General features: G+C 39.3%; 1 protein-coding gene across 15 annotated transcripts in view; it reads left to right on the plus strand.

The window, feature by feature from the left end:
* Positions 1–23,204, plus strand: part of LOC111866429 (protein bric-a-brac 2) — an 83,775-nt gene that overhangs the window by 8,557 nt on the left and 52,014 nt on the right. For 13 of the 15 annotated variants that reach the window (XR_002843138.2, XR_002843137.2, XM_023855382.2 and 10 more), the window contains exons 3-4: positions 6,108–6,203; positions 9,518–9,635. Coding sequence is in view for 13 of the 15 variants with exons in the window: in XM_023855382.2 (XP_023711150.1) it covers positions 6,108–6,203; positions 9,518–9,635 (214 nt within the window). In the remaining 2 variants the exon portion in view is untranslated. Of the gene's footprint in view, positions 1–6,107; positions 6,204–9,517; positions 9,636–16,629; positions 16,860–23,204 lie in introns of those variants that run through there. The other 2 variants (XM_033752253.1, XM_023855381.2) reach the window with 2 other exon arrangements.

The following is a 23,204-nucleotide window of genomic DNA, read 5'->3' on the forward strand; positions in this document are numbered from 1 at the left end:
GTCAAGCAGTAAAGAAGTTGTTACCAGAAACTGTGACAAAGTGTTTCAAAAAAGCAGGATTTTCTACGGTAGAAGTTACTCCTAGTGTAGAAAATGAAAATGACCAGAAGGACTTACAACATTGCATGAATGAAGCTGCTTTAAGTAACTGCAATGCTGAGGACTACATCAATATAGACAAAGATGTGCAAACAGAACCAGACACAATGAATATCGATGTATTAGTTGAGAATTTTAGAGAAAATTGAAAAGGAAGAGAGGAGGAGGAAGAGGAAGAAGAGGAAAATGACATTATGATAGAAGAAGAAAAGTGTAGAGTGAAGACTTGTCAGGATGCTGCCAACAGTTTAAAGGTACTGCAGGAGTTTGCTGTGCAATGGAATGATTCAGACATGCTTACTCTAATTTCTCAAGCTAAAGTGTTTGTGGAAAGTCAGGCAGCCAAGAGAGTAAACTTCGTGCAAAAAACTCTGCTGGAATTTTGGTAAAATTATAAAAAGTGAGTACTGCAATTTTTTCCTGTTCAGTGTAATGTTTGCATGGGTTCAATGATTATAGTGTGAATAAATTAATGAGCATGTTGTTTTGTTTTGTCTCAAATACGTTTATGTCCTGGTTTAGTTATTATAGTATACCTTGATTAAAAGGAAACCTGGCTTCAGCGGAAATTTTTTCTGGTCCCTTGAGATTCCGTTTAAGACAAGTTTTACTGTATTTCCTTTGGTGTCACATGTGACATTTGATTCAACTCTGGGAAATCAAATGCAGTCACCTTTTGATTTTCTGAGTAAATTTTACAGTGGGTTCATCACAGTTCATGGACAGAATGAGACCCATATAATTTTTTTTTGTAGCATTAGCTACTTGGCTCACTCTTGACTCTGAAGATGCAGGTGGTATATCCCCCCGAAACATTGATGAAATTCTGCTGACTGCATGGTGTTACATTCCAGAAGGTAGTCATCACTGAGAACCTCAAATCCGACAAAATAAAATTTCCTAGTGAAAGATTCATGCTGGAAAAGAAATATTCTTTATTGTAGAGGGTAATATTAGATATTTGCACCATTTGATGGTGTCAGCATTTGGTACACTTAGTTTAAATATGGTCAGATAGCCAAAAGAAATTCTACCATTGAGTAGGGAAGGACTGTTGATTGAAGATTTGTTTCGGGTGGAATTTTCTGTGAACCACAACTTTTTTTTTCAAGGTAAGGGTTAGAGAACAAGTCAGTCTTTTGTAGACCATTGTCGAGTACAGGAACTGTTTCATGAACCCATCGGCTTCTTATCCACTGCAGATATCACTTGGACAGCATACACAGTCAATCTGAAAAGTAATGTGACAACATTGTAATGAACATAATGGAAGTTGTCTCGTTAATTTTCAGAAGAACTGTGTTTTGTAGGCCAGTTTGCGTGACATCCACTGGTGAGGAGTCCAGCCTGTTCTCTGGTATGTCCTCACCATTCATTCACCATGCTGGCACATGCTTGTGGCACTGGCACTTGTAGTAAGTAGGTCACTCAGCAGAGGAAGGGTTGACATGGATTGTTGGCTTAAATCTGGTGCTCTGAAGCTCAAATTTAAACAGGTGTGTAAATAGTGTGAATACAAGCAAGCCCAAACTAATGATGACAGTGCAAGGGAAGTGATTTATTTACCACAACAGCAGCCCAATGATGCTGATATCAATAACATGACAGTGAAATTATCAGAAGAAACAGTGACTGAAACCAAAGCAATGAGGTCTGTGAGAAGAGCAAAGAAGAAAGTTAAACAGTGAAGACTTGAAAGGGAAATTTTTCTGATCGATATAAAAGATCCCGTCCCTCATTGTTTATTGTGTTATGAAACTCTGGCAGGTAGATCAGTGAAAACTTCCAAGCTTGAATCCAAACACATGGAATATATATGAAATTGTACTGTTTTTTTTAGAACAAAAAAAATTCCATGACCTGTAATCCTGAAGCGGACCATACTGACCGAGCGACCGCCGCTTGTTGGCGAAGTTAGTGCCAACTTTTGTGGATAGAGGGTGTCACGTGGTCAGCACAATGGATCCCCACGGCCGTTAATTTCGGTTTTCTAGACTGGAGCCTCTATTTTCTTGAAATTTCTCCTCGGTTAACCTAACAAGGCTGAGTGGACCCCATTTCAGAACCACTACTTCTCAGAGAATCTGGTAGCGCCGGGAATCGAACCCGGGACCTCTGGATCTGTAACCAGGAACTCTGACCACTAGACCACAGAGGCAGTCCTGAGAACAAACAATCAATCCAAAATAAGAATATTGTGTATTTTATTGCCATTGGTGGGGAAAATGCTAGCACAACAGAAGCTTGATAGATGGTACTGCTGCTGATAGCAAAGACTGGGAAAGAATTTTATGTAGGCAGCCTCAAGACATAGTGACAAAAGTTATCCTTGGGAAAAAGGCAAATAATGCTATTAGTAAGATGCCGCTTTCACATGATGTTCTGTGTCAGATAATGTCCATGGCAGAAAATGTGGAATACTATCTGTTGTCATGCTTTCATCAGAGCCATAACTTCTTGCTTCAGTTTGTCAAATCCATCAATACAGCGGGTAATGCTAACTTGCTAGCTTGTGTCTGATATGATTATTTAAGGTGAAATACAAGGTGGTTCAAATATGACCGGGACTGATTTGTGTGTAAACAAGCTGCACTGCGCAGCAGCTGTGCGACCTTGAGAGAGTGAAGCCACAACCTCCACCCTCCCTCCTGTTAGGGTTAGAACCTGTTCAGTCCTGTCTGGGAGTTGCTAGAGTGATGAGTGAACAGAAGGTACCGTTGAGCGTGGAACAACGCATTGTGATCAGATTCCTCAGAGAAAATGTCCCATCCGCTGAAATTCACCACAGACTCCAACAACAGTATGGGGAAGAGTGTCTCTCACAGTCCCGTGTGTTTGAGTGGTGTAAGTGCTTCAGAGAGGGCAGAGAGCGCATGGAGAATGAACCGCATGATCGTCGGCCGCGAACATCCATCACCGAGCCAAACATTGATCGTGCAGACGCACTTATTTGTGAGAATAGGCGCATCACTATCAAGGAACTTGGAGCAATGCTTTCCATAAGTGTTGGTAGTGTAGAAGACATCGTGAAATACCACCTGCACTATCGCAAGGTGAATGCACGGTGGGTACCACGCACTTTGACGGACGTGAACAAACTGATGCGCATGCAAGCTGCCAGTCGTCTTCTACAGAAGTTTGAAGACGAAGGTGATGCATTTTTGAAGTCCATAGTGACCACCGATGAAATGTGGGTGCACTACTTCATTCCTGAGTCCCAGCAGTCATCACATGAGTGGCGGCATACCACTTCTCCCAAACCCAAGAAAGCGTGGAGGGCCGTTGGGCAGGAAAATTGATGGCGACGTTCTTCTGGGACTGGCAGGGGGTTATCCATGTAGACTTTCTGACAGATGCCAGAACAGTCAGTGCAGCTTATTACTCAGACCTCCTGGCAACAGACATGAAGGAAAAGATCCGATCCAAGCAGAAGACACGTGGAAAGCGGGTAGCCTTACTTCAAGACAATGCACGCCCCCATATGGCCAAAACAACAAGGGAAACCCTCCAGAAACTGAAATGGAACCTTCTGACACATCTGCTGTACAGTCCCGATTTGCCCCCAAGTGATTTCTACCTGTTCAGAAGGCTCAAATCAGACTTTCAAGGCATGCGGTTTGTGGACAATGACGCCGTCGTCCAGACTGTTCAGGAGTGGATATGCCTCCAACCACAAGCTTTTTTTGAAAAGGGTATCAGGAAGCTTCCAGAACATTGGAAAAAATGTGTTGACTCCAGAGGGGAGTACGTTGAAGACTAACATGTGCAAGTAGTGTTTGGCAATTATGTTTTTTTTTTTAAATCAGGCCTGGTCATATTTGAACCACCTTGTACATGACAGATTTTTGTTCTGCCTACTTCTGTCTACCAACATGGGAGAATACATTTTTTGGATATTGAACAGTTTTGTTATTATTAATGAAATGGACTGAGAGACAGTGTCAGTGTTAGTGTTGACTGCACTTTGGCAGTGACAGGCAGGATGAAGAGCCCATCTGCATGTAGCCAATTACATTATGGCAGTGTGCTGTAACATTTATCTTGAACAGGTCACTGTTTCGAAGCCCATTGGTTTTAGAAGACTATGGAGCAAGGCAATGAAAAGTATGTTCCATCACAAGAATCTCTCTAAATGTGTCCATTTTTAAAGCATTGTGTGTAGAAAGTGAGAGTGAACACATGAAGCATCTTTTCTCTACTGAAGTACCCACCTGCTTCTTTGAACTACACATGGAGGATAAAATTTACCTGCTGGATAGTGACTGTCAAGTCTTTGACTTCTTGGTGCCATTCTTGATTTCTCATGGAATGCCAGTTGGCATACTTGGCTGACATTTTCAGCATCCTGAACAGACTTCACCTGGCAATGCAGGTCAGAGTTGTCGCTATCTTTAGTGTCAGTGACTAAGTAAAAGTTTTATATAAGAAGATAGAGATGTGGCTAGGCTGCCATGACTGCTGTACAGATTTTCTGAGCAAGGAATTTTGAAAAATGTCGACCCTTTCACATCTCCCTCTAGGGTTAGAAAGTGGGAAGTCATTACAGTGGATGAATTGTATGGGGTTTTGGCTCTCTCTATGTTGATGGGCATTATATGAAAGCCTACACTTAGATCATAAGGCTCATCACCCTCGGTGATGCTCTGATAGATGAACCTTTGGCTCTGTGTAAAGGTCATTTGTCTTTCTGGCAGTACATACACGTCAGGGTTGCCAAATGTGGCATTAAATCGAATGAACTCTGTGAGTCTAGCTCCTACTGTGTTTGGTGTTTTCTTCTTTGCACTGGAAAAGCATGGAACTGATGAATCAGTTTGTGACTGCAGAAAGAAACAAAACTGCAGCAGTTTAGTAAAACTGGCAGGACATCATCTTGGCCATGGACAGACTGTGCAGATGGACAATTTTTATAATTCAGCATTGGTTCATGAAGTCAGAAAAAAAGGACTATATTGGAACGTTATGTGCTAACAGGAAAAATGTTCATCCTATACTGAAGAGTAAGAAATTGAAGAAAGAAAGACACCATGTTCAACAATCTGGAGATGCAGCCGTTCTTGTGTGGCAAGACAAGCAGCGAGTCAGTGTGATATCTATGTACCACAAAGAAGAATTCATATGGTTATAATGAAAGCAAACCAAGAAGAAACAAAACTTGTGGATGTTTGTGATTACAGTGACATTTTAGGGTTGGAGCTGAAGGATCATATGTTACATCTGTACTTGGCTGAGCAAGTACCAAGAAGCAAGAAATGTACCAGGTGACATTTGAAAGTATTCGAGAGACTACTCAGTGGAGCAATACATAATGCAATGATCATGCATTGGTCACTCCAAAATAATAAAAACATAGATTCACTAAAATTTAGGTTTTCACTAGCACACAGTTGTGGCATTCCTCGTACTGTACGTGGTCATCCATCTGTTGAACTGTCTCACATTCCTTCCACTGGCAAGAAGGCAAAACCTAAAAGAAAATGAGTGGTGTGCATGGAAAATAGGAAGAGGAGAGAATCTATTTATTGGTGTAGTGAATGTGAAGCAGGGTTTTGTTTAGGTGGGTGTTTTAAAAGCTAGTGTACAAACCTCAGATTCTAATCTATTTGCTTCCATTTCACATATACAGCATCTTCATGTTATAAGATGAGCTTATAAATCCATCTCTTTAGAGGATTTGAGCAAAAATTTTGTTACTGCACCTGATATAATGAGAATCAAGTGTTTTGGGACAAAAATTAAATGGGCATTTGAGAAATATTATTGCAGGTTGTTCAAAACTGCAGTATTTAAACTTCCATGCTGAATGCTTAATTCTGATGATTTTTTGTGGCAACAGGTGGGATTGGGTGAATTAGGTGGCTCGTGGAATCCTTTGCCCAGTAGATGTGATCTGCAGGTAGAAAAGTTTGAGAACCACTGTGCTACTCTTATGTACTTAAGCAAGTCTGTTTTTTTAAATATTTGTATGTAAATTTAATTTTAATTATTTGCCCTTTGTATTGTTCCAGAAGGCTGTAAAACAGGAACTGGATTTATATCATTCTTACCTTGAAGGAGAAATAGAGGCAGATGGTGCAGATGAAGACTACAGCCTTGAACATCAGGTAAGTATTTTGCTTAAGGACTTCATTTACTCCTCTTCCTATCTATACTTGCAGTCCTTTACAGGACCACAGGATTTATTGCACACCACTCTTGTTAAGTCACTCTTAGCCTCGGTCCTTGTCCTCCCTTCCCTATATCACTAACTGTTTTTCCTGTGCAGCTTGCACTTCTACTGTGAAGATGGAGGCAACAAGTTCCTCTGAAACAGTAAATATCTGCCAACCTACATGGTATTACATTCCAGAATCCAACACTCTTCATTTATGCCAGTTGATCATTACTTCTCTTATAAAATGTGTTTCATTATTTTCTACATATTTTGCTTGAAACATTTTTTGCTTGATCAGTATTCAGTGAGCACACAGTGTATGCAGAAACACTTGTAGGTCTTTGTGTAATGTGTTGTTTTTTGGCACTGTTCATCATACAGTTGAATATATTGACAGATTTTAGTAAAGTTTTCCAGTATAAAATTTCATAAAATGTTGTGACATGATAGCTGAAAGCAGGAATAATGGGCCCAGTGGCCCACTGATAGGCAACAGCTGGTAAACACATTTCCACAGCAAGCAAAACATGCTCTAACTTTAACAATACCTGGGCCATTGCTAGGCAACAGCCGCTTAATATGTCACTCAACAGAGGAGGAATTATTGGAAGCAGTGTTCTCTGTTCCAGCCACGCCAAGGCTTATATATAGTGAGAACCAGTGTGTAAGTGAGTGAGTGAGTGTGTGCCCTCTCAAGTCACCTCCAGTAGAGGGTGGGTGACCAGTTTTCCTCAAACCCCCCCCCTCTTGTCTAAGATGAGGCCGAGGCCCCATATCAAAAAACAAACGTTTTGGAAAGAATAAAATAACCAAGATTGACTTTGCTGGTAGAGGCCAGTAGCAATTTGCCCGACTGAAGCTGGTGAGTTGACAGCGTGAGTTGTAGGATGGTTGACAGTTGGCAACGAGATGAGCATGAAAGCTGAGGAATCTCCGCTGTTGGAAGTCGCTACATAGTAACATTTAGTGAAGATTGTAGTAGACTGAAATTTAGCATGTGCTATAGTGATTTGTAAAGTGTTCATCTAGTGAGAGTGTTATAGTTATTTGTAGTTGTGAGGTGTGTTAAGTGTTCAGTAAACACAGGTTGTGAGGTTTAAGTGTTCAGTAAATGCAGTTGTCAGCCCAGACCCCATGTCCTGTCAGTAACACATGGCAGCTGGTGTCAGAAATTGGATTGGTTTGATGGATTTTATTGAAACTGACATGATAACTAACAACAGCAGATATGGAAAATCTGCTGGCCTCCTTGTTGATAATGCAAGTGACTAAACAAGTGGGAATGGCTGATATTAAGGCCACAAGGGCTGGCCAAGAGGAAATTAATTCCAGGATAGAAGTCATGATAAAGATTGGCTAGGAACAGATTAGAGCCCATTCATTTGCAGATGTGCTAAGAAAGTGACACATAAGATGACAGATACTCCTTTGGGGCAAGAAGACACTCAGCAAGGGCCTCTATTAGGCCCTCAAGCTGGAGGCAACTGACAGCAGCCATAACACCGTCCAGGGTCTGACAAACAGTATTTCTTTTTGCAACATTATGGGAGAATTATAAAAGGTGCTTCAAATAAATAATGGTATGATTCAGTCCCTGGGCCTCTCCATATCCAGACATATAAATACAAAATCAAATGTCCTTTGATTGTAAATGTGTTCATTAGTATCCTAGTATTGGATAAACAAACTCTGTAATCTTGCATTATTATAGATCATTTCTCAAAATGTATTAGCATTTCCTTTGGCTTTGTTGTTAGCTATTGTTGCATTGAAATCTGCTGTTAGTTCTAATATGTCTAATTTGTTGTCTTTGTCTATTACTTTTTGTAAATCTTCTTAACATTGTCACTTTGCAGGGCTTTTATACTGTGTAGTGGGGATGTAACCATGTTTTGTCAAGTATATTAATGGATGTGTATGAGAACAATATTTAATGATGGACACATCATTCAATTCCATGGTTATATGTCTAAAATTCTTACATTTCTTAAAAGAAAGTCAAGTTTGGTGAACTGCTTTTGATGGCATTTCTTTTTGCCTTTTAATTTGATTGCTTCTCTTACAACAAATAGTGCACCACTTTTATGGTTGACCATGTGTGCTTTGAAGCATAAAACTGGTATATTTATTGACTGTTTGTACACCTGTCCATCTCATTTACAGTGGTTTTTGGTTATCACTCGTGTTCTTGGTGTCATCAGCTTCACTTGTGCTTGTACACGTTTTTTGCTTATTTTAATTACAGAATCTGATCTTTCTAGATGCATAGGTGTTCAGTATAAAACACTAGTGTCTAACTGGTTTTAAGTATTCACCTTCACTTTTGCAACTATTTCTTTTCTTTGAAAGCATGAAACCTTGTTTTGTTGTTTTAAGAACAGTTTTTCTTTTCCCACTGTAAAGAGCTTCATTTGACATGTCTTCTCTATCAGTCATGGTTAGTTCACTGACCACAAGTGCAGACAACACATCACCAACACGCAGGTGAGAGAGATATTGTAGGGTAGATTAAAAGAGGGGAAGAGATTCTTCCCAAGAGCTGGGCTGGGAGTGAACTCTGCATTCATAGTTAAAATATCTTGGGGTTTGAGATGCAATGGCCAATTATGTAATTAATATTTGCAGTGTTCAGGCTGGAAACTTCTATAGTGCTGAATAAAATAGGAAGGTGAATATTAATTGAGGATATGAGGAGATTTGTAAGGGCGGTGTTGTGCCTTTGAAGAAATGCATATTGTGGGAGTTGAGTAAACTACAAAAAGAAGGGGGGTGGGAAGAAAGAAGAAGACTAACGATAGAGCATCTTTTAGCTGAGATTCAAACTTGATGCCTCCAAAATGCACATCAGATGCATTACTGCTCTGCCAACCTTCTTGACTAATAGTTCAAACATACTGCCTGGAAAATTTATTTTTTTTATTTAATACAAAATGGAATTATCCCCTTAGTGAATACCATGTTATGAAGACATGTGAGGGGATGAATGTAAAACTCTGTACTTAATCTCAGCACAAGCTAGTAATGCTTTATGTGGAGAAAGTCACTGGTGCCCATTAGTTGGGCCCCAGTGCAAATCTCAGCGGGGTGATGGGAGCTGAACATCCTAATGTCTCTGCCAGGAATCAGACTTTGGATGATTAGTTTGTAGCCTGTCACTTTACTCACTGATCTCACTTTGCTGGTAATGTGCACTTACATTTAAAAAAAAAAGTAAACAATTCTGTAAGTCAGTGTGTATTATAAGAATTCTTCCTGACATTGTAGGATGATTCTGACAGCAATAATCGGGAAGATGCTCTTCCTACATCACCATTGGACCAGCCTGGCCCCTCTGGATTGGTGTCGAATCAAGGAATTGCAACCTCGGACAAAGCTACTACAGGTAATGTGCAATATATTTATTTCTGTATTTTGAAGGGGTAATTTCCACCAGACACTGTGAGGAGAGCTTGAGAGAGAGGGTACAGTGTTTATTGTGCAGACTCTTAAGAGCACATTGATATATTTGTGTATGTTTATGATATCTGTAGAAGCTGAATTTTCTATTTGATTATAGTGCTCAGACTTGTCCCAGCAATATTAACTTTAGCTGCAAGATTGCTAATAAGCATTTTGGGTGATTGATAGGTTGATATATAGTTGACTCAGCTGCACTGAGTGTTCGTAATTGTCAATGCCTAAAACAGGATTTGAAATCCAAAAGAAAAATCTTCGCTTGAAAGTAACCTAACATCATTCTTAGTAATGTCATTTCCTCCACATTAGAAGTAATAGTTATATTGCCATAACTTGTTGCAATGAAGGTAGATAATGTAGTTTCCTGCATGTCAGATATAGTTGTTGTATTGACAATGAGCGGTAGTTAAGTACAATAAAAACTCCAGTATAATAGAATTCATTATAAAATGAACTCTGTTCACAAATATACAGCACAGTATTTTCAGCATTTTTATTTTAATGTAAATATTGTTTAAAGAGCTATCAGTAGTGACTAGGTTATGAGCTGAATGACAGAATTTGGATCTGATTCCTGGCAGGCACAGAAAATTTTCTCTTAATTGCCCAGACCAGTTTTATGACCCACCCAATCTCCTGTCTAGTGGATACCAGAGCCATGTTAACAGGATGTGAATTGGTAAAGCTGATCACTTACTACCATCTAATGCCAAGGTGAAGATTGTGTGGGGTTTATACCTCCACCCTGACATCATCTTAATGGTGTGCTTAGCGAAGCACAAGGACAAATTTGCCTTTGCCTTACCAGATATTAATTAGAAGATTTAATTCTTTCTTGCTTTCTCACATTTATGTGTGTTTTTGTCATATTTCTCTAGCGATTTTAAGACCAGATTAAAAGTGAGGCTTAAAACCATTGCATTTATAAAATTACATTACTGTGAGGTAACCAGAATATCTTTTTCCAGTTATGGATATGAAAACTTTAAAAAAAAGAAAAGAAAATGAAAATTTGCTGCTCTAGATGACGGCAAACAAGGCATGTCTGGTTACTTAATCTTAGTGACTGAGGTCATAAGACATCCATCAGGGTTGTGGGGAGGTAATTGTTTTGTATTCTATGGAGGCAGTAATGTATGTGATTTTGTCTTCCATCATTGCTGTACACATACTAGTCTTTGGAAATCTGTTGCCCATGGTGTCATACAAAATTTACAGTCTAACAGAAGTTTCAAGATCTACAGAATAAATATAACACAGAAACCAACTCGTCTGTATTACAACGTGATATAGATCATCCTTATCTGTTCTGAATTTAAGAGCTGCCATTCAGCTTTAGGAATTCTTTTTTCACTGAAATGTTTAGATGTATTTTTAATGCAGAGTTCTTCCTGAACCCAGATTTTGGCAGTTGATACTTATTTCTCCTGGGTTTGAGCATAATTGTAGTCTATAGCAATCATGCAGTATATCAGTAAGTCTTACTCTCATTTAGCAGAGCAGCATACATTTTTCCTTTTCACCTGCCCAGAAGTTAAGAGAAACTGGGAATACTTCCCAGGTACACTAAGCTCCCTTTTTTTCAACATGTATTGGAGATATATGCGAGTTACACAAATCTGCCAGTTGCATGAGAACTCTATAAGTCAAAACAACATATTTTCACCTTAGATCTTGCGTATGAGTCTTCTTTGATGATGTAGCAGATAGGTGGGAGAAAGATTTTAATTGCACTGTAATGTGATTACAAATTCAAATTTCTTGTACTCTAATGGCCGTTATTTAAGGGAGGACAGTGGGCAGCATTTGCTAGTGGCAGCTGGGAGAACTACTACATGGCAAGTGGACGTAAACACATTGCAGTTTTGTTTTTTAAGTAAATGTATATTTTTTTTTATTTATTTGTTTATTTATTTTTTGCCAGTTGCAGAATAGTACTGGATGCTTGGGCACCGGATAACCAATAGTTTGCTGCATGTCATCAGTTCTATATGTAAAGCTTCTCAGCTGTTTTGATATGTCTCACCTAAATAAGAAACTTATCACCCAACTGATTTTAACATCGGTTTTTGGAAGGGGGAAGGGTGTTAGATGAGAACTGGAAAATGTTCAGAACCAGTGACCCAGTGTACCTAATGTATTGTCTTACAGCTTGACACATAAATGAAACCAGGAAATTCACCCTTCTTTAGAATTATTTTTTTAATCTCTTGTGGTCAAGATGTCAACCATTGTCTCCTGGTGGACCATGATCCAATTTTGAGTTCACCACAAATGCATGGGAGAATAGCAGTAGTTTGGCCGATTATAATTTATAAACATTTCTGAAGTAGTTCCTGGAACCTGGTGAGCGATGAATTGTTAAGATCTCAGAAAAGTGGCCTTCTGTTTAACAGGCTTATTTGGTTCTTAAATATTTGAGCCTACATTCTTGACAGTGAATATCATGTCAGATGTTGCTCCTGTCTCACAAACACCAACCTGAATGCATGTTTAAAGTAGCAGTTCAAAATTTATAAGAACAGTGGGCTCATTGCAGTGTAAGTCTTTTTCATCTTATTAATTAAATACGCATTTTCATATGCTTTGTACCAGTTTATATTAGTACAGAATCTTTTTAAACAAATATGTTTCTGTTTGTTAATTTTCACATAAAATTTTATGATGTATTAGATGATATTAATATTCACATAGAGACTTCAGAGATAGAATGGAAGTACAGGGTGTCCAGATGAAAGATATCCAAAGTAAAATAATTCTATCTCAGAAAGCATTTATCATACACATTTATGGATTACACCATTACAAAGGGAAACTATTAGAGTTTTTTTCTGAGTATATAACTTTGTCAGTAAATTTCACTGTGGGCTGTCTTGGTGACATGACAAATATCCAGACAACATTTGACCTCATTCCACGTTGCTTGAAGAGTGTTTGGTGTTACCATAGCCACAGCATCCCTTATGCATGCTTTCAGGTGTTGAAGGTCATTGATCTTAACGTGGTATACAATGTTCTTCACATAACCCCACAAGAAAAAATCAATTGGGGTTAAATCTGGCGACCTAGGAGGCCAAGCAGTTGGTCTACCTCTGCCATTCCATCTCCCAGCCATCTTTCTGTTCAGGTGATTCGTAACATAGTGGCAGAAATGTGACGGCGCCCCATCTTGTTGCAGGATAGTTTGAGCTGGTAATTGTGGCAACGCATACAGCTCCAGCATGTCCAGGTGCAAATGTTGGGACACAGTCTTTTCTGAAAAGATAAATGGTCAAATCAACTTGTCGTGCATTAAGTCAGCCCACATGTTCATTTTGGGGTTGCCTCTCTCCAGCTCACAGGTAACATGTGGATTTTCACTGCCCAAGACCCTGCATTTATACCTGTTTACATTTCCATTGATATGAATTTGTATAACTTAGGACAGGGACCCGGGCAGGCTCTTGTAAACATGATAATGAACTTTTGGGTTACATAACATGCTTGAAATTTCTTGATAAGCTGAAAGGTATCCCTGTAACAGGCCGTGGAGGCCCATAGGGTTGTGAGATGTTCAGGTTCCCACATTTTCTAGACAGTCGGCTCAGATGGCTGCAAAGCTGTTGGCCCTAACCACCGGCCGCCCTTTACTTCCAAGAATATTCCTGGTACTCATTTCTGTTAGAGGCTGAGTTGACCCCAGGGCCATAGTGCGGCTGGAAGGATTAGGTCAATTGAAAAAGTCCAGTGACCTCATCAGGACTTGAACCCATGACCTTCTGGATTGTAGCATAGTGCCTCAACCAACTATGCTACCACATGCCCCCTCACTTAACATAGTAAGCCTCTATGTTATGTTCTTATTACACAGTAAGAAAATGTACATTAAATTAAATAAATGGATCACAGAGTTCAAGACAATTTAGAAGTAGCATTTACAATACAAAAATCTGCCAAATCCTGTTGTTAAACAGTCTCAAAACTTCAGTGAAGCAGGAACACCAATAAATATAGCAGAGCCTAAGACTTTGTTTCTCGTAAAGAAACTTTATAGAGGGACATAATTTCTGAGCACTCAAAGTCATCTCTAGTCTTAGTACAGTTTTTGTCTCTCACTCAGCTCTCACTTACTAATGACAGTGCATAGTTTATGTATTTGTGTCTCACAACATTACATCCTCCTCAACCAGTAGATGGAAATTTGCTGTTATGCCATAAACATGAAGTTTTTTTTTTTTTTTTGCCCTAAAAGAATGTCTGATGGATGAGATAGGAATTTGGCCCTCCGAAGTGTGTGTACAGGATGAAACATCTGTAGTTCACTTATTGAACTTTTTAGATAGGAGAGGAGCTTGGACTTTTCCTTAAAATAGAAACTTTTCTAATTGCATGATGCTTGTGGTACTTATTCCTTTCATAGAATAATGGTGAATATATTTGTACGTAGGTAAGTTAATAATTATTCGCAATGTAGCTATAAATTTTATTTCAATACAAATAGAAAACTTATATTAACATCATTTTTCAACATAGTCTCCTTGCTTTTCAACACACTTGGTCCATCGTTGCTTCCTGATGCCTTCAGAAAAGGTTTTTGGCTGAGCAACGAGCACGCATGCACCGCTTCCTTCACTTCTTGGTCCGAGGTGAATCGACGGCCCCTTAATGCCTCTTTGAATGGACCAAACAACTGGTAGTCCGAAGGGGCGAGATCAGGACTATACAGAGGATGAGCCATTACATCAAACTTGAGTTTCCGGTGGGTTTCAGCAGTGTGGGCAGCAGTATGTGGATGGGCGTTGTTGTGCAACAACACAACACCTTTCCACAGTAGTCCTCGGCGTTTGCTTTGAATTGCAGGCTTTAGCCTGTCAGTAAGCATCTCACTGTAATGAGTACTGTTTATTGTCATGCCCCTCTCCTGATAATGTTCCAGTACTGGGCCTTGTGAGTCCCAGATAACTGTAAGCATCAGTTTTCCTGCGGATGGTTGGCTTTTGAACTTTTTCTTGCTGGGCAATTGTGGATGTTTCCATTCCATACTCTGCCGTTTACTTTCCGGCTCGCAATGATGGATCCATGTTTCATCACCAGTGATGATTCTGTCTAAGAAGATGTCACGTTCGTTACCATAGCGATCCAAATATTGTTGGCAGATGTCCAAGCGTATTTGTTTATGCAACACTGTGAGGTGTTTTGGGACCCATCTTGCACAGACTTTATGAAACCCGAGTCTGTTGTGGATGATTTCGTAGGCAGAGCCATGACTAAATTTGCAGACGATTTGCCACTTCATCAGTAGTCACTCGTCTGTCTAACAGAACCATGTCACGTGCACGCTCAATGTTGTCCTCACTTGTGGCCGTGGATGGTCGTCCGGCTCCTTCCTCATGTGTGACACTTGTGCGACCATTTATGAATTTTTCAATCCATTCATAGACACTCCGTTGAGGCAAAACACTGTTCCTGTATTGTGCTGAAAGTCTTTGATGGATTGCGGTCCCTGATACACCTTCTGACCACAAAAACCGGATCACTGAACGTTGCTCTTCTTTGGTGCAAACAGAAAGCGGAGCAGCCACGATTAATGGCAAGGCCACGACAATGGAACTGAATTAGCAACATCAAACCTGCGCAGAATTAATGACAAGGAAACCATGCATGGCGATGTTGCGCAAAGTGATAGTGCTGCCAACAGAAACACAAATACAACTGCATTGAGGATAATTATTGACTTCCCCTTGTATATTAGCAGTATCTCTGTCAGAGTCCTTTAAAATCCCATTTATTCTCTAACCTCTGTCTGCAAATTTAATTTTAATTTTACCTACTGGAAGAAGTCTTGGTGGCCTCAGAGGCCCTAAGGGCTGGATCATTTCTATAGTCTGTAAACTGGGAATCCCAGGTGTAATTCATTTGACATATTTGGCGGTCATTATTTACAGAGTCATTACTTAGCAGTAGGTCTACATGCTACAATATACTGTTACATGAGAAATCAGAGGCTGGGAAACAGCTAAAGATGGGTGATGTTTTTAACCCTTCAGCGCCGGGGGCATTTAAATCGTTTTTGCACTCCAATGCTGGTGGCTATTTAAATAATTAAATCGGAGAATGCAGCACTTAACTTAAAGCGTAATAAATGGGGAAAAACTGGAGTTTTGTTTTTCAGATTTTCACACAACATCCAGAGTATTGATCCACACTACTTTCAAATTATTTTGGGGCCAGTAAGCGTATAAAAATTATGAACAGTAGTATCGTATTACCTTAAAAATTCAGCCATGTGTGGTAGTCGCGGAAACACTCAATGCAGAGGCCTACGCCGCACGCATCACACCAGTACACTGTGTCCCTTCTCCTTCCGTGCTTTTGACACACAATGCACTTTCTCTGTGGTCTAGATTTCTTTGCTGTTGGAGGAATCTTGCTGATAAAATGTCGTTCTGTTAGACGGGGCACTGTGTTGTCTGATGGATGTGAACCCGGCACTTTATGTTCCACAGCACTCGCATATTTCACGAACAGGCCCTCAATCAACTGAATTCTGAATGATAATTGCTGAATTCGTTTGCCTGTGTTACTCCTGTACACTATCATTGAATTCAGAATTGAGGCGTTTAGGAGCCTGCGAAACAGCTTCATGTACTACTTATTCATTTGCTTCCTCTTGATCAAATAAGAGTGAAGCAGCTGGTCCTTCAAATCGACCCCTCCCATTGACTTATTGTAGTCCAATACTGAAACTGGTTTCGCCGCCACCTTGCCTCTAACTGTAACAGTCCTGGTGTCATGACTGTGATAGGTGGAGATCATGGTGACTATTTTTTTGTCGAACCACTTTGTGAAAGAAACGGTCCAGAATGTTGTGCCATGATTTCACCTTTTTTTAGTTTAGTGTTTTTCACTTCTGGAGGCACATTCTTACGATTCAATTTCAGAGTGCCAACACAGTCAGTCCTGTGCATTATCTTCAATAGCCTGGCCAGAGTTGGGGAACTGTAAAAATTATCCATCCACAGAGTCTGACCTTGATTCAGGAGAGGTTCTACCAGTTTCAGGACAATGGCTGAAGTTTTGTTGGTGTCCGCTGTGATCAAGGGGGAGTCAAGTACTGTATCCTTGCCTGTATATATGATGAATGACCATAAATACCCCGTGGTGGAGTCGCACAACTTGTAACTTTTAATTCAAAATTTGGCTGCCTTCAGAGTGAGGTACTGTTTGAAAGACAGACGGCCTTTCCAAAGTGTCATAGATTCGTCAACTGAAATGTCCTGGTTTGGGAGACAGAGTTCCTGAAATTTCTTATTGAGATGGAAAATTACTGGGTAGATTTTGAAAAGTTTTTTGGGTCCTTCAAAAGTGCTGATGTTTTCATTGTTGGCGAAATGCAAATATTCACATATTAGCTCCAGTCTGTCTCGTGTTATAATGTCTCTAAATCCTGGTGTTGAAATTACTCTTTTTGTTGTAAAATAAGACCGAAGAGTTAGTTTCTGTACAATGCTATGAGCATGAACAAACCCAAGACAACACAAATCTCTCCCTCTGTCACGGGTTTCCATGCCTTAGAATGCGACCTCACTGATCGTTCACGCCCCTGTAGAAACTGCTCCGCATATCTATTTGTTTCTGTGACTATGGTCTCAATAAGTTCCTTGTCAAAAAACAACTCGAAAATGTCCACAATTTCTGTTACATCTTTTGCAGGGCCTTGAGCTCCAACACTGCCCGTGAAATGTTCTCTCTGACCCCTATAGTTCTGCATATCCTCCCAAACGAATTCTTGATTTGCACTGTCATCTTCATCGCTGCCCCCATTTCCAACAGCATAAAAAAAGGCACAGTCATCTAACTCGCTTTCAGAGTCAAAATCCGAATCTGATAGACTTTGTTCGGAATCACTTTCAACCAAACACTGTATGTCCTCGTCACTCAACACACCCGAACGTCTCTTGCTTGTTCCAGCCATGGCTGCTACATGCAAACTGCATTAGCTATGTGGAACAAATGGAACCTCAAGGAATGCAAACAAGGCATTTGTTTATCATTTCCAACTGCAGTCATATCAGAGGTCAGCGTTACGTTTCATTCTTGTTAGGTATTTACGTGTTGTTTCTCATTCCATTCAAGAGGCAGCACTCTTCACTGGCTGAATGGAAATCGATTTTTTTTACCAACACACAGCGAGATCACAGACTTTGCTTCGACCAACATGCAAGGAGATCACAGACTATAAACCTAGCATATTTAATTCCTAACTCTCCAAGAGATGGAGATAGATTTGTACAGCAATACTGCACCCTAGATGGCGAGCTACAAAACTTCTTCAGAGACTTCTAATGTAAAAAAAAATACCCCGTGAAGTTCAAAGTGGGATAACGAATATACGAAATGATAGACAGAAATTTCCTCTTTCATTTCATAGCAGAAGTATTACTTTACCTGAAAAGCAGCACAAGACGCACGACGTCGCCCAGTGAGATGTGGCATTTAAATGCCGACGTGTGATGTACCTCACCTGGCACTGAAGGGTTAAAGAGCCATGGCCAGCACTTCCACCAGATGTTGTAGTGAAATTTTACCAGCAATTCCAATGACCATATTTGCAGACTGCAGTATTGCTGATTTTTCAACCAGTTCAGTTCCCTTCCCTACCACTGTATTGCACAGGAAAATCATTTTAAGTAATGCTAAAAATACTCTGATTTTGTTTGTGGCAGGTCTGACAGTTCCATTGATTCTGAGGGGGAAATTATGTTCAATTTATGCAGTTTCACCCTTTGCGACTTTTTGGAGCACTGCTGTTGCATAAATCGAGGAGTAATGCAGTGTCATATTTTTCTTTCATTATTACTTCACTCATTCATTCATTCATTCATTCATCAGTAATCTGTCAGACGACAGGTCCACAGTCTCTTCCAAAACAGTTCCTCCACTTAATGCGATCTCAAGCTTTCTCCTTCAATTAAAATATCTTCTTCCATCTTCTTCCTCATCTTTTTGGCACTTCTATCTGCCCCTCCGGTTTGTTTGTCTCCAGAGGAAACATCTCGCATACATGGTATCTCTGTTTTTGGAAAGAGACTATCCTTTAAAAGCGATAATGTGGTAGTTTTTCCATTTGCTTTCCACATCGCAGTACAACAGCCGTTCAAACCACTCTGGTCACCCCTGTTGCTATACCAACTTGAACCATCTCGAGCATCATTTGCTCTGTGCTTGAAGTCGCTGCTGATGACGCTGCTTCTGGCATCAGTTTTTGGTTTTTGTGTCTCTTCATCTGATGCCTACCCTTTGACCTGTCCAGCATGGGAGGCCCTGCCAGTAGCTATGCTACCGCTGGTATAGCTCTCAGGGTCCTTGGCATACTCAAACCCCCTCAACACGATAAGGTGGAGACACCAACGAGGGGGCATTAATACTTATTAGGAATTATTTTCATTTTAGAATATGTTAGAACATGTATAATATGTCATCTCACAGACAAAATTTGTTATTTGTGATATTCTTAATGCAACTGTGCATGAATAAAACTGGAAATCTTTGTTGTGTATTTTTCAAGCATTCAGATTTGTGTGCTCTGTCTGTTGCCAGTAATGTTAAATTATTAATATGGTTAATTGTTTTGCTGTAGTTGAAGGTTCTTTTAACATTCCATATAAAATTACTGGACAGATTTAATGATCCATTGTCTGCATGGAGTTTCTTGTATGTGATTCAGAACATTTTGTAACAGCAATTTTAGTAGCTTCTGAGAGCAGCAAAAAAAAAAAAAAAAAAGCATAACACATCAGAAAAGTTCTGTCCATTTTGTATTATCTACATGTGGAAAAGTCTGCTGAAAATGCAATAGAAAATGTCATAAACTTTCTACATATCGAAGCTGTCTAGCAATTAACATCATCTCTTAGACACATAGAGTAGCTATGACCTCTGTGAGTGCATACGTACACAGTCACAGAACTTTATTATTATGAATACAGACTACAGCTATGAAGAATACATTCATTTCTTGTACTAACTCTCTCTTTGAAGTGTTTTGTAATATAATTGGAAGGTGGTAAGAAATGCTCTAGACCTCCTTGATAAATCAGTCCATATTAATTCAGAAATTGTATTGAATAATACTTCCATGATTTATTTTATCCGTCTTCTAGTGCATACATTCATCTATCCCCTCTTCTCACTCTCACTACATGTTTCGGCACAAATGTGCCATCTTCAGGTGCTGATCCAATCCACGACAAACTAGTTCATTGCATGCCTTGTCTATACATACTAAAATAACTAAAATATATATTTATCATATATACTGATAAATGTTAAGTGTTAAAATATTAAAATTGTACAGCATATTTCATTCTTACGTCGTGTTTCATTACGCGAGTCACGTCTATCATCTTCTGTTGGAGCACTCTTTCACTATCGTGTATTGTGCTCTATGTTGCGTCTCGCTCCTGTGACTGCATGTGTATAACACACGCAGTCAGCACCTGAAGATGGCACTTTTGTGCCGAAACATGTAGTGAGAGTGAGAAGAGGGGATAGATGAATGTACGCACTAGAAGACGGATAAAATAAATCATGGACTTAAATCAGTGCAACAGGACGCTAAAATATAACATGAATAATACTTTATTTCTTTTACAACAGAAGTTTGTTTCTAGAAAGAAGGAAAGGAAGAATATGAACTAAATGAGAATTCTTTGTGTTAAATTAAGGAGGTAATATATTAGCATATTTGGCAATTGCTATATAGAGCTGTATGCACTGTATATAATGTTACACATTTTAACAATCCCAGTGTAGATGTTTACAGTTAAGCAGTTTTTCAGTATGTCAAGTATGAAATCTTTGCTCAGAGCTGTATTGTCAAAGCCCGTTTAGGTGTACCATCTAATGGCATGTATAAATGTGTGTAGAACAGCGTTCCATACAAATGAAATTTTACTAGGAGTTTTGCGTCTTGTTCTTTATAATAATTGTCAGCAAATTTAGAGATTTGATGTCATAATTATCGTAATTTGATCTGTCCAAGAATAACTTCAATCATTTTTTAGTTTATGTTGATTATTTGGCAAATGTAGTTATCTAAGTGATGTGAAGGTTATCAAGAATGTGCCCACATACAGACTGCTGAATTACATTTATTTTTGTGTAGCTAAGAAAAATGAAATATGTTTATTATCCAAACATGTTCATGCAGTTTTGTTTTGTAGTTGTAGGCACATATTTTGTTTTCAGTGAAACAGGTAGGTAGCTCCTTTCTTTATGTTAAGATAATGTAGTTTGTTCATCTGCATTTGTTGGCGAGGGGAGTCAGCTCCCAGATAGTGACTTCTACACCAAGAGGTTGATGAACATCCTCCTTTCATATCCTCTCCTTATATATTTCTTATAGGTAGCGTGAATTATCGGTAATTAGAATGTTGTTCACATTGATTCCCAATATTAGCAACTTATCAAAAATGAATAAGAAATTGTAGTTTACCTCAGTAATCATTGGTATATGCTGGGAAAGTGCAAGAAATGAGACAGTACCTACTTTATTCTAATTTAAATAAGGTTACATACCTGTAAGTTTACAGTGAGTCTCATGTGTGAGACCTACTGGATCTGGTGCAGATCCTTCCTCACCTATAACAAAGTTAAAAATTTGTATATATGGGGAATTTTAAGCCTATACTATGGCCTGGAATCCATTTTAAGCTGTAGGTGTGCTATGTACATCATCACCTTTAGTATCACCCTGTTGTTGATAGAAATTTGAAGCCAAACCCATTTGATGTTTCTGTATAAAATGTGGATTCTGCCCTCTTCCCTTGCAATATGAGTAGAGACCAGGAGGATTCATTACCGTACTTAAAGGCATAAGTTACAAACTCACATGTGCCATGCAGCATTGTTTCATATGATGTCAGGATGAGGATACAGTTATTTGTTAAATGAACTCACCAGGTATTCCAGATTACCTCTTTTTTCATCTTATGAGGTGTTGTTTTGCATAACTGCCATTCAGATGTAATTTTGTTTTCCATTGCTGGTGCAAAGTAATTGCTAAGTTTTCAAACCTTGGTGACTGATCAGCTACCCTAACTTAGGTTTTGCATCCATGTACTCAGTTATTATGAGCACTATAAAAACTGCAATTTATTTTTACTGTTCCTACCAATGTATCAGCCACTCATCAGCAGGACAGAATAAAATAATTTGCAGTATTAGGGTTACACTATTACCTCTCAGTTGTATTAAACCTTCTATAAAGAGGTTCAGTGGTAGGATTTTGTAATGGTAGTACTGAGTACCTGAATTCCACAAGGAAAAATAAAAGAGATGTAATGAAACAGGATGGAAATCGATGAGAGTAAAACTGATTGTAAAGGAATGCTGAACCACGACTGTTGAAGAATGAGAATGGAAATGTGTGTGCTTACAGTGGCTGGTTTATGCATTTGTTTATCTTGAAATTTGTCATAAATTATATGAAGAATGTTTTTGTTGTAAAATACTTCATTGAGACCAGTACTTAAAGTCTGAAACATTTCTTGATATAACATATTGTCACGTGTTGGTTGTATGTCACACAACAAATAACTTCACGCCGTCTTGGATATAACGAATTTATTCCACTCGCTCTCACAGTTACACCATTACTGCCATCTGCAGTTTCACAAATACTTCTCCTGCTGTAGTCACTGCCATGCACTTGATACAATTTGATAACAATGAACTTGAACTCACTCCGGCAAATGCTACACTGCAACTGACTTCGGCGACTTCACAATCCATACTGTGTCACTCCTGATCACACACTGTCGTCACATACTGCTCAGCCAGCTTTTTATACCGTTCCCTGTTGCCTCATGTTACCAGCAGTGTCCCCTTGTTACGTCACAGTGGGAAGTGCTGTTATATCACCGCAGGGGCAGGAGTTTTGGCAGTTCAATCATATATTGCTGTAATGTACCTGTTGACAAGTACTGAGCAATTAAAACCTGTTTTGTGCAGCAGAAATAAAGAGTTTCCCTCCACCCTGTGGACTAGAGGGTCATGGGTTTAGCAAAATGTTTAATAAAAAAGTAATTTCATGCACCTGTCTGACATGCAAGAGGCCAAAAGTAGGCCGTTGCTTTTCTTCTCCATTCTCTAAGATGTTCAGCCATCCTAATTGAAATTGTCTCTTTTCTTGCACCTTCAAAGCAGTCTGATCTTATGGAACAAGCCTTCTTTCTCACCCCATGAAGTTTCTCCCATCAAAGTTACCGCTCTATCTAAACATTGGATCTTTAAACTGGAATAAAGTAGGTGAACTAGAAGTCCTGACTGGTGTGCAGACTCCCCATGTTGGCAACATGGAAATTACCCTTTCTTGTATAAAGTGTGCTCTTCTTGAGTGGGGTGTGTCTCACCAGGGTGGCTACCAAACAGGAACAACTCCACTGATACCCATAATATGATGTTATATGTAATGTCATTTTCAGAGTATTTCTGTTTTAGTTTTTTTATGAAA

The sequence above is a fragment of the Cryptotermes secundus genome, unplaced genomic scaffold (assembly GCF_002891405.2).
Source record: "Cryptotermes secundus unplaced genomic scaffold, Csec_1.0 scaffold271, whole genome shotgun sequence".
Taxonomy (NCBI): domain Eukaryota; kingdom Metazoa; phylum Arthropoda; class Insecta; order Blattodea; family Kalotermitidae; genus Cryptotermes; species Cryptotermes secundus.